At 40.0% G+C, this 16,430-nt stretch overlaps 1 protein-coding gene across 1 annotated transcript; it reads right to left on the bottom strand.

Moving 5' to 3' along the window:
• Window positions 1-1,300: 1,300 nt before the first annotated feature.
• On the bottom strand, window positions 1,301-15,328 carry LCA5L (lebercilin LCA5 like). Its single transcript, XM_064647062.1, is given in 9 exon segments — window positions 1,301-2,859; window positions 4,386-4,515; window positions 4,799-4,902; window positions 7,203-7,296; window positions 9,006-9,143; window positions 10,151-10,659; window positions 12,954-13,139; window positions 13,142-13,248; window positions 15,206-15,328. Coding segments are annotated over 9 exon segments (1,899 nt in total). The 5' UTR covers window positions 15,268-15,328; the 3' UTR covers window positions 1,301-2,290.
• Between the last annotated feature and the right edge of the window lie 1,102 nt (window positions 15,329-16,430).

Here is a 16,430-nt window from a genome sequence, read left to right as displayed (position 1 = left end):
CATTTTCACCATTTTCACTATTTTAAATTAATTAAAAAAAAAAAAAGGGACAGTTGTCTTTCATGAGACTGAGACAATCCTTGTTATTCCAGTTGGATATTAGTCAGGATTCCCTTTGATTTCTCTTTCCAGAGGTTGTCTTTTTTGGGTGGGTCAGTTTTGAAAGAACAGCATTCCTGGTTATAGATCCTCATTTTGGGTCTGTTTGGGTCTGTTCATGGCAAAACCATAACATTTTGGCATGGCCTGTGGTTACCAACATCTAAAAGGGTTGGATTTGGGTTTTTAAATTGGGAATGGGCTGGCATTAGGAATTAATTTGGGATCTGTGCTGTTTCTTTGCTGTATAATAATGGTGGTTTCACTCCCACATGTTTGGTAGGTGCTAAAGGGCAGAGGGTGGTTTGGTTGGCTCAGGGTAAAATAGAGTTTCCTTGGTATTTTTTATCCTAGAATTGGAATATTCCTGGGCTCTCCTAAAAATGACCCATTGATAGATAAGTTCAATGAATTTTTATCTCTTAAGAGACTCCCTTAGCCAAGCACAGGATGGCTGGATACTTTTTCCTCCCTGTCTTTTAAAATTAATTGAATTTTTTCCTGGTTTTATTGCTAATTGACCTTTCCTTGCTTGCTTTTTCTGCTTCCCAAACTGAGGATCACTGAAACCATTTCCTTCCATGTTTCACTGAAACTATTCCCTTCCATGTTTTGGGAGGAAAGGTCTGGCCAAACGTCTCAAGCTCCATTTTAATAAAGAGAGAGTAGAAAGTGCTGTTCCTGCAGAGGTGGTCCTGTTTTAGCATCCCACTTTGGAATTCCCACAGTGGAATGCATCTCTTCTGCTATTCCAGGTCCTTCTGGGGCCAGGAACCCTCCAAAATTAGCACTGCCTTTAGAAATCAGATCAAAAGGTCATGTTATGTTGTGTATATATGGATATGTTTGGGGTTTTTTTAATGTTAATTTAAAAATTAGGGGTTTATACTCAGAGTTACTTTGGGCCAACATGAGAATAGATACATTAAGTATCAAGGATAAAAAATGTTGTGATTGAATGTTATGTCTTATGGTTTTATTAAGGAAATAAAGCTTTTCAAGCCCTCTCAGGTTTCCTGATCCCTTTTTTAATGTTTAGTGCAGTTTTCCCAAAAAAAAAGAACCAACCAACCAAAAAACAAAACAAAACAAATAAAAACCAACTCAAAAAAAACCCAAAAAAACAAGTGACAAAACAAACCCAAACCCACCAAAATCCAAACCAAAACAACCCCCTGTGTTCTTGAATAAGGAAATACTCTTGGAGTCAACAGGACTAATTTATTTTTACAAACATTTGAACTTTGAAAGTAGGTTCAGCTCTGAATATCTTTGTCATCTTTAAAGGCTTTTGCAGTGTAGTTTTAGAAGGTTTTCAAACTGCTACTACCTTTTAAAACTAACAGAATACACCCAATTTTCCCTAATTTCACGTCGTTTTAGCAAGTGTTTTGTGAATTACTATGAGGAACAAACCATAATCCTCCTCCCCTGGCTTACATAACCTTAAACACAGGATTTTTAAAGGCTTTTTGGGAGCTGGCCATGCCTGACTTCTCCTAAACAATAGTTTACTCTTGCACATTCATCTTTGGATGTCAGCTGGGGAAGTTACCAGGCAAACTGCTTTGATAAGTTGGAACAGTGGGAAAGAACGAGGCTTTAGAGGTTTCTAATGCTCTTGAAAACAATGGAATAGCAAATTATTTTCATTACATGCGAGTTCTGGAAGCTGTTTGGGGAGGGAAGAAAATAAAGAAGTATTTTCTTTGATTGCATTGTTGGGGCTAACCCAAGATGAACCTTACGAAAGCGGGTTTGTCGTGTCGTGCTGAGCTCCCAGATTCCAACTGCTTGAGGATGCAAAAACCTGGAAGTTACCAACCAAGGACTAACTTGGACATCTGATAGCAGGTAAAAATGTTAAGGGACTCTCAGTGTGATGCATTTGCAACACACAGACCAAGAGCAGGAGAACGTTCTTCTGCGACAATATTTTGAGTGTCGTGTCGGAAAACTCGTGGAAAGAAACTGCCAGTGCTTGTAAGATTTAATACACATTTAATGAAGGTAAAACATTTGGTTTTAACAATTTTAACAGTTTTACATTTTAGAAGTTGTAACTTTCCAAAGAGAAGTTGCTGTAACTTGTCTAACTGTCAGAAATGCTCTGTGTGTTCTCGGCAGTTTGTTCCCGTCGGGCTCTTCCTGCGACGAACTCGCCGTGGAGGTTTGGAATTTGGCCTGTGTCTCATCCTGCATCCTTGCATTTTGTTCCTCTCATGTTGGGACTCAAAGGGTTGTCTCTCTGAGCGGCTCCTGCTCCAAAGAGTTCTTTCATAAGCTGTCTTTTCCTCTCAGCAAATGCCACGTGAGCACGTCCTTCCGCTCCGGCGGCTCCGTCCTCCTGCCTGGGCTTGGTGTCTTTACCAAAGGATGGCTCGTAGAGCCCAAAGGAATTTTTCCCTCTGGATTCAGCTGTTTCAGTGCAGCCCTGCCCTGCCTGTCCCTGGCTCCCTGCTTTGGGGTTTCTACCAGACGTGTGAAGCCCCTGATGCAAATTCTCAATGGCTTCTGAGAATGTGTATTTTTTTTTCGGCCTGACGGGTGTTTTGTTTGGAATTGCACCTTCCTTCCCTTCCTTCCCACTGTTAATTTGCTGTTCTTCTGGCTTTTCTCCCTTTTCAAATTCTTCCACTGCATCTCCCTCTTGATTGTTGTCTTTTACACCATCACTTTGAGGACCTTGTTCAGCTTTCATGAGGTTTTTCAACTCCTGTTTGAGCAATTCTGTCTCTTTTTCCTTTTCTTTCATAAATCCTGAAAAAGTGTGTTCTTCCATCAGTAGCCTGCCCTCCCTTAAATACTCTAAAATTAAATATTTTGGGGTTTAGGAATATAAAAGAGTCAGGAAACATTAGAGGGCAAGTTTCACATCCCTATTTCAATGCTTCAGTTGTTACTGATGGTACTTCAGTCTTGGGGGTTATGACAATGCTCTTCATAATAAATACAACAGGATGGGGCAAGATTTAAACAAGATCATTGTGCCACTGAACGCAGGTTAATGTCTTTATTTTTACCCTTTTCACAATGTTTAATTTTATTAAGTGAATTTAGCTGCAAATATCATCAGTAATTCCTAAATATAGGGCCAGAAAAGTCATGTACAATGCAACAGAGAAACTATGTGAGGTCTGAACTGTAATTGCCATTTTCTTGCTGTTGAGTGGAACTCAGATATATGTAGGATTTTCCTTCCCTTAATTCATAACAGGGTTGCTTGTGGAGCAAAATATACAGCAACTCTCACCTGTAAGTGAGGTGACTCCACTTTTTAGCAGGAAAAGGAATATAGTGAATATATTTATCTTGTAATAGTTCCTGTGCTTTGGAGAGAGTCACAGGATACCTCCAGAATGAGGCAGAGTCTTAAAGGAGAAATATGGAGCTGCAGCAACTAAAAAAGCTGAGTAAGGCTTCAGTAGGAAAGTCTGATACCAGCAGTGAGAGAAACTCAGATTTTTCAGGTTTTCAGACAGAGATTCACAGGGAGCATTAGGAGATCTGTGTTTTCTGCCAGTTTTAAAAGGAAATTCCAAAGGCAAATGACTTTGGCTACCTGGTGGGGTCTGGAAAGGCAGAGTACAAAGCACAGGAATTAACACAGCCCAGATTTCAGGCTTTATGAAGTGACCTCAACCTGTTTCACCTCTGTAAACGTGTGGCCTTTATGTGTCCTGCCCTTTGGGAAGTGTTTCCCATGCTGGCATTCAGATCTTGGCTCTTCCTATGAGCCTTGCCTTAATGGAAATCACATGGATATTTCTAGAAAGGAAAACTTGGATAGAGGAACAAATGCACCAGCTTCTTCTTTGTTCTGTAGAATTACTTCAAAATAAAGGTGTTTGTAATGAGTCCCTTGCAAATAACTTTTACATGAGTTTGCATTAAATCTATTTACAGTCATCACTGTAATGAGGAGAAACTTTCAGCCCTTGAAGTCCTTTTCCTTTCCCAGCCATAGGAATACACGTTCCCACCAGCTGGCATGAAGATTCCCAACAAGAATTTGAGATCAGTGGTCGATTAGTGTGGAATTAACAGCTCATAGTTAAACTTTTACAGATAAAGCACTGAATTTTTACCAACCTGAGCAGGAAGTGCTTTTGGAAGAGCAGCAGGATGGAGATGTTGGCTGCTGCAGAGCTGCTCTGCTCTGTGTGACACCACCTTAATACATCATTTGGAACTCGTTCCTGTCAGTCAGGTGCCAGCTAAATTACCAACACCACTGGTAATTTGAAAAGATCAAGAGAGTTTGTGAGCCAAATTATAGAACATACCTCTGTGTGCTCTGTTAGAAGTTTTTGGCACCAGTGTTTTCTTGGTTGATTGATTTTCTGTTCTCTGAGCATCTGAGTTCACTTCATTTGCTGCAGCTTCTTCATCCTTGTCTTCTGAAGACTTTTTCTCCTGTAATTGGCAATTAGAGGTAAAAATAACAAGGGAATGCTTGTTTAGTGACTTTTAAAAGTACACTTATTAAAAGATTAGTAATTTCCATTGCTGGTACGTTCTTATTTTGCATCACAACATATTTTTCTGCACTATAATTACACTCGTGCAAAATCCACCTCCTGGGAAGTTCAGATGATGGATCAGGCTATTCAGGCATGTTACTGAAACTTAGGGAATAACATACAGCTTGGCTGAGAGTTTGAATACGGGATTAGATTTGGATCCAGATCTTTCCTACCTTTATGAGCTGCATTGGGCTTTTTTCTGTGTCCTGGTGCTGTGACAGCAGCAGTGCTCTGAAACTCTCTTTATCTACTTGTACTGCTCTGTTTACACTCAGACCTGGTGAAAAGGACAGTCATTGGCAGTACAGCAGTTTCTGGAATTGTATTGTTGATATAAACAAAAGATATCTCTGATGACTAATAATACTGGTATGTGGCCTAGGATTTAAACATGTTTTTTTAATGCATGTCTTAATGTCCTTTAATAAATCCTTTGTTCTGCTTGATCTATAGATGCTGAAACTGGAGCACAAAGAGTTACCTGGACTTCTGAGCCTTTTCATCTGTACATCAGTACATCATATATATATATATAATTTATCTATATTATACATAAACATATATTAAAAATATACAAAGTTCTGTTCAGATAGAACATGCAAAGACAAATGAATGTGTCTATTCCCTAGAGCCCATATGGGCTTAATTTTTAACAAGGTAAATTTAAGAGGTCTGGTATGAGCCCTCAGCTTTCAGATGCCTAAATCTGGGCCTTTATGGAACCCAGCTCTTCAGAGCAAATGCTTAACACTGTTTGAGATATTGATGGGTTTTGGAAGAGATTTCAAGGGAGAGATTGAATGAGACACTTAAAGAAATAGCTGGATGGAGACGGGATGGAGAATATTGATCTTTATTCTACTTTTAGGGTAATTTGGACATGAGTGCAGGAGCTGAGACAGTTGCTAACACAGCAATAAAAATGGCATTTTACCTACATCTACATTCATCCTTATTCCCAGCTGTGATCTCAGAAATCAAAGCAACGCTCTCCATAAAAACGGTGCCCTCCCAATGTTTGCACTGAGTGGTGAAAAGGTCGCAGGTGACCGACCCGAGGATCGCTCTGATGGTGCGGAGGGAACTGCCCTTCCCAGCTCCTCCAGCCCTTTTCCCATCAGGAATGAGCGGCGCGTTCTCCAGATCCGGGACTAGAGGGCGCTGCCCCCCCAGGTGAGCTGGTGGCACCTGCGCGCTTTGCCCTCGGGAAGAGCTCGTGGAATTGGTGGATTCATCCCATAAATCCATTTTATTTGCGTGCACAAGGAAGCCTCCCCTCAGCGATTTATCAGGAGTGTTAAAAAACACAGCCCCAGATTTCGTCTTCGGTTTCCTGCTGGCTGAAAACTTTTGGGAACATCAACTAGAAAACACGACCTGAAGAGGCAGCTCTTTACTGCTCTGTTAAAGGAGAATTCAGCAGTGAAAAGGAAAAAAAAGTATTGTCAGGAATTTCAGCTCTAGGTTTCCAAATTAACTGGCGGAGAATTAAACCTTTATTGGCCAAAAATTCCAAAAGATCAGACAGCTCTGCTTGGAACCTTTTAATTACATGTTTCTCTCCAAATGAGCTCCCTTGTCCTGCTTAAAAAAAAAATTAACTAAAATAACAAATGGTGGTTTAAGCACCAGAATTTAATAGGAATATTGTATCAGGCCATGTGGGAGTAAAGTTTTTAAAAAAACATTAGTTATGTGGGAAACTGGAATTCAAAGCCTCATAAAAAAACCATGGCCATCTTGGGATGAGAAGGGGGAATATGTTTTTTCTTAATTTTACACCTTGAATTCCCAGTCTTTTCCCCATAGTTCACTTGCAGTTAAGGCAGAGCAATGGATTTGCAAAGGTGAGGGAGAGGAAAGAAATAAGCAGCTGAACGTGATAAAACTTTGTGTTGGCCCCGTAATTTGAGGAATTCTGTGGGAATGTGCAGTATTTCCAGCAGGGTGGTTTGCTGCCGTGTACATTTTAAGTGTTTTTTGGCATGAAAAAAAAGTTCCAATTTCTCCTTCAGTTCAGGAGCAGGAATTTTAGGGCCGGTATTTTAAAGAGGTGCCTCACCCAGAAAAGTCCGTGTTTAGATCATTAAGTGCCTAATTAAGGGTGTAATTAAGGCAGCATGCACTGGGGTGTCTCAAACAGCACTGGATGTCTGGAATCAGGGAGTGGAATCCCAAAGGCAGCTGCTCCTGGAATGTTTGATGGACACAATTCCATAAAGCAGATATTTCTCCCCAACATTTATCTGAGCATCCATGTGAAAATACTGTTTAGTAAAGAGTTCCTTCTTTGATATAACTTAATTTCTATTGTTCTTTTCTATCATTCCACTATTTTATACTAAATAACATCAATTCTGTGCAGGAAATTAATCTCTTTGGAATTAAAACCCAAAGGATAACTGAGGACACACATGGTTTTCTCTCAGATGAGACCATCAGACTGGCCTTTAAACTTCCTTTTTAGCCCACATAAAAGTGCTACACTGGCATTTATTTTGGAATATACCCCCCAATTATAAAACAATGTAAGTATCACATAACTTAAGCAGAAAAGAAAAATGAATATACACTTACTTTGCTCCTGAGGTACCGAATCAATCCTGTCCTTCAGGGTTTTGGGCATCCTATTTGCATAGATATTTTTTATATAAAGCTGCCTGTCCTTTTCCTAAGAAGAAACAAAAACTCTTAAATTTCTAATAGACATTAAGAATTACTTTTTACCAGCTTAGTTTTCCCACGTTGGTAGAAAACCATTGGTGATTTTGCTTCGTTCCAGGCCATGTGGTCACTGTGTCATTTACAGAAACAGGAATCTCCCATTTCTTTCCAAGTTAAAATTATCCCTTTTTCAGGCTAAGAACACCTACATGATGTTTTTCATAACACAACATTCAGAATATGAAGGCTTCCCTCACGATTTTTTTCATTTGTTGTTCTATTTTTTTTTTCAGAGTAAGTAACTTTTTGCCTTTATTTCCTTTTTTTTAAAAATTTAATTATTATTAAATTGATTTATTCAGTGCCCTTGTCCTCGTGTGCTCAGTTGTTTTCCACAAGATTCCTCTTTCCTTGCTGAAATCTTACTTGAACACAGGAGAGTGATTTCAGCACCACTCTCACCACATCAGATTTTAGTGTGAAAAAACAGGAGCTTCATTTACTTTGACAAATTACAGGTTATCCTGAAAGTGTGTCTGAATAGCTGGAATGGCCTGGAATAAGCCAGGAGCTCAAAACTATGAATGTGGAAGAATAAACTCCGTTCTGGCACAGAAATAAGGTTAATTAGAATGTCTGGGCTTCTTTGGGATAAAACAATAGAAGGTTTTGTGGATCTAAATGTACCATTAGAGAACTGGACACACAGAGAAAACTGCGTGGAAAAGAGATGAAATAGAAATATTTTAGGGGAATTTTAAGGTGAAAATTGGATTTTACACTAATTTTGGGACAGTTTTATATTGGTGTTGCTGGGATTATGATTTTTCCCATCTCCCAGATCTGCACCTACAGGCAAGGAAAGACCAGGAGGAAATTTCTGCCCCTGATACACAGGGAAGAGGCATAAACAATATCCCTGTGCAAAAAATGGAAATCTCCAGGAATCCTCAGGAACTGCCTGTTCTGCCCTTCACCATGTCTGGAAAAACTTCCCTTAACAACATCTTTCACAGGCATTTAATTCTATTTAGAAAGAGAAAGCTCCCCAGTGGGCTCAGCTCTATGTAGAAACAAACAATTAATTAATTAAAATGTATTTTAACTGTATTCCAAACACAACTGTTAAAAAGCCACATGAAAATAAAGGTTTTCTGGAATATGCACCGTTTTTCTTGATTAAAACTCATCTGGGATCTCATTCCTGGCAGTTTTGTTTTTATTTCTATCTAGTTTTCCTGTATGTTTGGCTCACAAGCACTACAGAAAGCGTTGAACTGGATGTATTTGTCCCAAAAACATTTGTCCAAAAACCAAGCTGGAATTTAAACAAACCACTGAAACATTTCCATGAGTCTTCTTGTCAAATTTTAATTTTGCAGATTGTGATGTTTGGCTCATTTTGATTTGATTTTTCTCTAGGGGGGCTCATTAAAGTTAGCAGGTGAATAAACTGACCCAGATCTGGCAAAATAGGAACACATTGGTGTGGATTTTTATTCAATTAATCTCTGTTTCAATTACTTATTACTTATTACTTTGACAAGTAGACCTCACAATAATTTCATCATTTGATATTTTGACTTTTTTGACCTTAGACTCAAGCAGGAAACCAAAATCCCAGTAAAAATTAACATAAAACCCCAAAAGGAATAAGTAACATTAAAACAATGAATTTTCTTGTAGGAACAGAAACCTGTGTACAATCTTGAATACCTTAATTTTTTGGTGCAGGGAGTTAATTTCCATTTTCAAATTCTGTGTGATTATTCCAGCTTCCAGAGCCTTTCTGCTCTCACTTGCCAGCTGACGATTAAAGGTGTTGTTGTTCAGCTTCAGCTGCATTTCAAGACTCTTAAAAAATGATATATTTTACCATATGAACATACTCAGCAGGATTGTTGAAAAATTTCAGTTCTTACTAAATTTAAAAAAAGTGTGTTAATACAAGAAAAATTAAACTGATCATATTATGTATAGTAGTAGTAATTATATAATAATTATTATATCAGAATAACTATATTTTATTGTAAACATGACATGAAATTATGATGAAGGATCTGAAAAATTACTTTCAAAATAAGAAAAAAAATAATTTAAACCCTAATTTCACTAAGCAAAAGCAAAGATTTTGCCATCAATCATACAAATAAGGCTGCACATTACCTTTCTGGTGGATTAATAAATACAATTACCTTTGAGAAATGTTAAGACATTTCTACTCACAGAGAGCTATTAACTGTGGCAGAATAAGGAGGTTTGGTGCAAATGGCAATTAAGAAATTTTTTTAATATTTTATTGAGTATTTTATCATCAGAACCCAGTGCCATGCACTGGAATTATAGTTCTAAACCTGTAGAGTGGACACCCAACCCTGTGTGCTTTTTATAGCTGCTCACTAGGGCTTCTGTAAATTGAAAATTTTCAAAAGAGGGGTTGAATTCGGCTGTTTATATTTTCATTTTCTCTAAGATTTCTTGTCTCTTTATTTATTTAATTTTATGCCTAACAGACCCCATAGAAATTAGAAATTAATTCCTGAAGGACGATGGAAATGTCTCTCTTCCAGTTCTGTATTAAAAACTGTCCCTGTCTTTGTGTCCAAGGGCCAAATAAAGATGTTAAAATGAGATTAATGACCTTCTCTGAAACTTCCTTACACTTGAGACAACACTGGATTAAAAAAATTATTCTGTTTTACAGGATTGTCTCAGAATCATTAATGTGACAAGAAGCAGCCAAAACTTTTCTATTATTCCTGTCCCAAAACCTCTCCTACTCAATGCTGCTGGTGAGTCCCTTCCCATCAGGACATTCCACCATCCAGTGTCCCACAAATCCAATGATAAGCAGATATTACCTGTATTTCCTCCTCCTTTGCTTCCAGTTTTTCAGTGAGGACCGACAGCCTGTGATGAAGTTCCTCCCTCCCTGCCAGACCTTTGTCTTCTGACAGCACCAGCAAGGCCTGCAAAGCATCTTTAACTTTCAGCAGCTCTGCTTCCACTTTCCTGAGCTCCTTGGAAGTGTTTCTCTCGGATTCCTGGGACATCCTCAGGAGGTTCCTTAAATTCCTCACCTCATCATAATGTCTGGCTGCAAGATCCTCAAAGTAACTCTCTGAGCTTTTGTACCTCCCTATTGCTTTGGACTGTCTCCACTGGAGCTGCCTCAGGGCGTGGTTTTCTAAGCTGGAGGCTTCTATTTTTCTCTGCAAGTCAAAGATTTCGTTCTTCAGCTCCTTGATTTTGTGGAGCCTGGCTGAGGAGATCCTCTGAGCCGCTGCATTTTTATCCTGGGAGGTCACGTTGCTCTGCAGGGTTAAACAGGAGCAGTGGTGTGTCTTTGGAGCTGGGAATGTTCTTCCTCCTGTGTTGAGAGCAAAGTGGCATTGAAATATGGGAATTGTTGGAGACATCTGAATCACTGGGTGGCTTGTCTGCTCACAGAAATTCTGCTCATCCAACTCCACAACTCTGGTGTATTTGATAAAACTCCCAAAGACTCCACTGTTCCATGAGCAACCTGGTCTAGTGGAAGGTTCCCTGCTCGTGGCAGGGGGTTGGAAGGAGATCATTTTTAAGCTCCCTTTCAATCCAAACCATTCAGTGATTCTATGATTCAAGTATTTCACAGGTAAATCCATTAAATATTTTATATCCTTGGGTACTTCTCTGGCTGCTCTGGGCCACAGCCAACAGGAATAACTTAGTGAAGCGGATTTGTGTTAAAACATCGCTCCAGAATCAATGGAAATAAATTTTCTCCCTGTAAATCACTCAGTTCACTAATTTAGGCACAATCTGGGGCCTGGTGGACCAAATTCAGCCCATCTAGAAAGATCCCCAAGAGGAAGAAGCTACACCTTGAATGGATGCATGATAGAAAAAAAAACCACCAAACAATTCTGTGTTTCTATAATTCAAGTATTTCACAGGTAAATCCATTAAATATTTTATATCTCTCTGTATTTCTGTGGCTGCTCTGGGCAATAATGTCCAGATAATCATGATAATCAGAGTAACCTCCAGACTCAGAACCCACCATGATCCCAACAGCACATGCTGAAAAGCCCTGCAGCTGGGATTTCTAACCAGCTTTCCAGAACTTTCAAGCCAGCTTTGAATTAAACTGTATTTTTTTAAACATTTTTACGGGCTCATTAGCATAGAACAGGTGGACTTTTGTACATGGTTTTTAAACAGAAATTGAAAAATATATATTTATGGGCTACATCCTCAGTGTGTTGTCGCCATTTGCCTTCCCTTATGGCCAGGGTTCTGAGGGAATTACTCTCCTTTTCCTTTCCTGAAGCAGAATTAGAATTTGAAAGTAGTCAAGGCTGTAAATCTGAATGTGTTTCCCTTTTTCAGGCATATATATTCGATTTTACTACAGCTCTCAAGGCAGCATTTTGCTGGAAGTTTATTATGATTTATACATCACCTGATATTTTATGGCAAGGTCAAACCTAAAAAAACAACACCAAAAGACAGATCTTTTCAAGAGTTTTTGTTGAATCCAATGTTTTCTGTAACACAATTCCACTGCAGGAAGGCTACCAGATGACCACAAATGTTGTCATACAAATATTTGCAAAATTACATTATGTTCCTATTTCAGTTTGCCAGAATGGAAGGAGAGGATGGAAAAGGGAAAATACCTTCCTGTAAAAGCTGTCAAAAGTACTGTAAAATCTTTATATTTCATTTCAAGTAGTCATGAACAAGTAAAAATAACCACTGTATCCAAATTATATATATATATATATAATAATAACCACTTTATCCAAATTTATACATATATAAAATAAATTATCCAATGCAGGTAGAGGCCAATAATGATTCTTTTGTTAACTAGATTTAAAAAATGTCGTTATTCTTTCTGGTCTGCTTGTTTCTTTCCATTCTGACATCTAACAGTAGCATTTAACAGATAATAACAGAGATAATCAGTGGTTTCTCTCTCTTTTATTTGATTGATTTGCATCTTGGAGCTTTGGCAGATTGAGATGAAATTTTGAAGCTCAGCAGGAAAAGGGCTGTTGGGTTTACACTCATTTTTTGATGTGGTGTGGTAGGATTTGGGAAAGGATGGGTCTAGATGTGAAAACATGCAGACATGGAGTGATCCTTCACTGTAATATTTACCTAAATTCCATGTACATTTACATATTAGTTCTATATGGTCATTCTGTTGAGGCATAAACTTAATTTTACATGACTAAGTGGCCAAAACATGGGGGTTTTCTGGTAAAAAGTGACACTTTTGTGCATTATTTTTAATCATTTTCCTGATGAAAGGCTTTTTCAGCCTCATCACGAGATGCAAGGTCAGAAACCGAAATGTGGGAGAGCCATTTTCAAGCCCTCAGATTAAAGCTGAGGAATAAGGATTTCAGAGGTGCTCCCACCCCCCAGGTGATTATCCTGCCACTTGGATCGCTGAGTACTGTGGAATAACACAGCAGGGAATCTCTGTCTCTTTTCCAGCAGTGTTTGAAACATGAGTTATTAATTTCTTCACTGAAAAAACTGTTTCCTCTGTTTTCCTAAATATTGAAAATATTGCCAAAGAAAGAGAACAACTGTATTTCTCAAAAAGTGTCTCATAATACCAGAAAAAAACCACCTTTTTATCACCTTGGGGGAAGAGACACTGACCTTTTTTCTTATTTCCCATCCTCTTTTTGCCATATTTCTGTGTTTTCTTCTCTTCAGTTCCTGTTGTTGCTAAAGGTTGGCTGGCCCTGACTGTTCCAGAGTCAATCACTGGCAAAGCCCTTGGGAATGTCAGTGGGAGAATATTCCCTTGGATCTTCTCTGCTGGGTGGCCAAAAATCATGACCCTGCTCCAGCTGCTGCCTCTGGTACTTCTGTGCCTTGGGGGATCTTCAGTTTTCCTGCTTTTTGTGCCACATTCCAACTTCTGTCATGGAAACACGGAGGGAAAAACCACCTGTGTTATGGGAGAACATGGAAATCCCTGTCAGGAATCAGAACATTGTGGAGAGGTTTTGAGCTATTGAGTTGTTTACAGGTAACATAAAGACCAAAAAGTGTTCAAATATATTAAATGATCCTAAGAACAACTCAGTTACCTTAAAAACAAACAAACAAACAAACCCAGACACTTCTTTTTAATCCATGAAAATAATTGTGTGGTCTCTAATTTGATTCCAAAATGAATTGCAATATGAAATATACTGGTTTTATCTCAGAATTTATTATGAGAGCAGCCTGTATTTTTTTTTTTAAGATTTGCAAGGCATTTCCATTTAAATGGAAATAGATACCATAGTTTGCTTCCTGTCATGCATACATTTTCTCCAGGATTTAATTTAAAGGAGTGTAATTGTATTTATTCTCAGCACCTACAAAGTGATTTACAGTATTTAAAGAAAGGAATTGGTCGAGTCTCCAGAAACTGAGTGTTTCTATCTGTGCTTTTATAGTCTTTTTAACTTTCCATTCATGTCACAAAGATATAATTTAGTAATATTTTTGAAGAATTAGGTAGTAAATCAGATCACAACATTAACTTAGGTATTAAAATAGAACAAAACCCACCTTAGCTGCCATATTAATATTATAGGTAGAAGATATAGAAGCACCTAAAGCTGCACAACAGAGTATCTGAGACTGAAATAAAGCTTTTCTAAACTTCTGGGATGTTGTTTATTTAATCTATTTTTGTAAAAACAAACAAAAAACTTGTAAATAAAACCCCACAATGTAATCAAAGCCGTGGTTGTGATAAAAATTATTTCCTGGGGTATTGTCCAATCCATTTAATTTTCTTACTATCACATGAAGACTACTCAGATCACAGTTTTATGGGTGAAGAATTTTATTCTGTAGTTGAATAAGTTGTATATTTGGGAGTCTCTGAAGTGGGCATGGCAAGTATGTAAAAGAAATTTGAGGGGTATTAAAATGATATTTTAGTTCAGATGGATTTTAAAAAGCAGCCTTCACTAAAAAAATATCTGAGAAGATACTTTTGGAACATTCTAACTCCTTTATTGGCATTTTTGCTTTGTGGTGGCATTTCATTTTAAATTATTAAATTAAATTTCTTACAGGAGGGAGGGGAATCATGTAACTCCCCAAGAAAATTAAAAAGTTTAATTCAGGATTTCACAAAACATTTTAGGTTGAATCAGAACAGTTTCATTACTCTTAATTCCTTTACAAGAACAAGTTTTCCTCATGGAATACTAAGGAATGCCAGGATCCTGCTAAATGTGAGGCAGTGCAATAATCCCTAAGAGATGAGAAATCATATTTTGAGCATTAAGCAAAGCCCAGCTTGGCACATAGATTTTTATTTGTGTTTAAATTTGATTTGGCTCTGCCAACAATTTCTAGGCAATTTGTCTTCAAATCAAATTAGCTGAAATTGAACTTAAAACTCCGCTTTAATTTGTTTTGATGAGAAGTGTGGGCTGAACCTCATCATCCAGCTTTGAGAGCAGGTGTTGAAAAGTAAATAAAATGGAAAAGGAGAAGACAGAAAAACAAAAGGTGAAGGACGAGAACAGGGAAATGAAATGAAAGATATTACAATGGAAGAAAAACGGCAGGAGCTGAAAGGGGAGGCTGGAAGGGATGAACACCAGGAGAATTTATGTTGACAAGATGCAGGAACAAAAATAATTCAGGCCAAATCCATCTGACAGGGATGAAAATGCCATTTCAAGCATCCATAAACAGCAAAACTGCCACAGGAAAGAATTAATTGTTGTCTGTGTGCAAAAAAAGAGTAAGTAAAGGATGGGGGAGCCCAGGCAGGAGAGCAGGGTGTGAATTCCAGCCCCATGGAGCAGCAGCCAAGCCCTGAACCCCGGGGGAGCTGAGCCAGGTGCCAGGGCCCACCTGCTCCATAGGGAAAGGTGTATCCAGGACCTTCTGACCTGCCACTGGCTCCTCCAAGGGGCTCCTCCAGCCCAGCAGCCCCAGGAACACAGGGATCCATCCCCAGGTGGGGTCTGACCACCTCAGGGACCTCAGAGCCCTGACAGACACCCCAATATCCTGGCAGCCCCCTCAGTGCCCCACCTGGAAAGACAATTCCACACTCATCCCCATGCCCTGACAGCCCCCTCAGTATTCCACATGGAGAACCAATCCTACACCCAGCCCCATGCCCTGACAGCCCCCTCAATGTCCTGGCAGTCCCCTCAGTGTCCCACTTGGACAGACAATCCCACACCCCTCCTCATGTCCTGGCAGCCCCATCAATGTCCTGGCAGTTCCCTCAATGTCCTGGCAGTTCCCTCAGTGTCCCGCCTGGAAAGCCAGTTCCACACCCAGCCCCATGTCCCGGCAGCCCCCTCAGTATCCCACATGGAGAACCAATCCTACACCCAGCCCAATGTCCTGGCAGTTCCCTCGGTGTCCCACCTGGAAAGACAATTCCACACCCAGCCCCATGCACCCCCTCAGTATCCCACCTGGAGAACCAATCCCACACCCAGTCCCATGTCCTGACAGCCCCCCCAAAGTCCTAGAAGCCTCTTCAGTGTCCCACTTGGAGAACCAATCCCACACCCAGTCCCATGCCCTGGCAAGCCCCTCATTATCCCACCCAGAGAACCAATCCCACACCCAGCCCCATGTCCTGGCAGCCCTTCAGTATCCCACCCGGAGAACCAATCCCACACCCAGTTCCATGCCCTGGCAGCCCCTCAGTATCCCACCCGGAGAACCAATCCCATACCCAGTTCCATGCCCTGGCACCCTCCTCAGTTTCCCACCTGGAGAGCCAATCCCACACCCAGTCCCGTGTCCCGCCACCCAGCCTGCCACCCCCTTGCTCCACTCTCCCTGTTCCCCTGTCCCCCCCAGGCAGGGGATCCCACCTTGTCCTCTGCCCTCTCCATAAATCTCCTCCATCCCTCCCCATTCTGTGCCGTCCCCTCACGGCCTCCCGAACGTCTCCCCCGCCGCCATTACCGGCCTCCATCGCCGTTGCTGTGGGAAATGGCGGCAGCGCCCCAGGACCGGGTTCTCACCCCTTCCCTCCCTCTTCCCTCACCCCGCACCCAGCAGAGGTGCCTGTGTGTGTTTTTCTGCCCTCATATTTCCATACCCCACTGGGATATTAATGGGAATTTGGCAACGTGGGACCCCGCTGTG

This window comes from Pseudopipra pipra, chromosome 2 (assembly GCF_036250125.1).
Source record: "Pseudopipra pipra isolate bDixPip1 chromosome 2, bDixPip1.hap1, whole genome shotgun sequence".
In the NCBI taxonomy this organism is placed as follows: Eukaryota; Metazoa; Chordata; class Aves; order Passeriformes; family Pipridae; genus Pseudopipra; species Pseudopipra pipra.
This window is presented reverse-complemented; position numbering and strand designations above follow the sequence as displayed.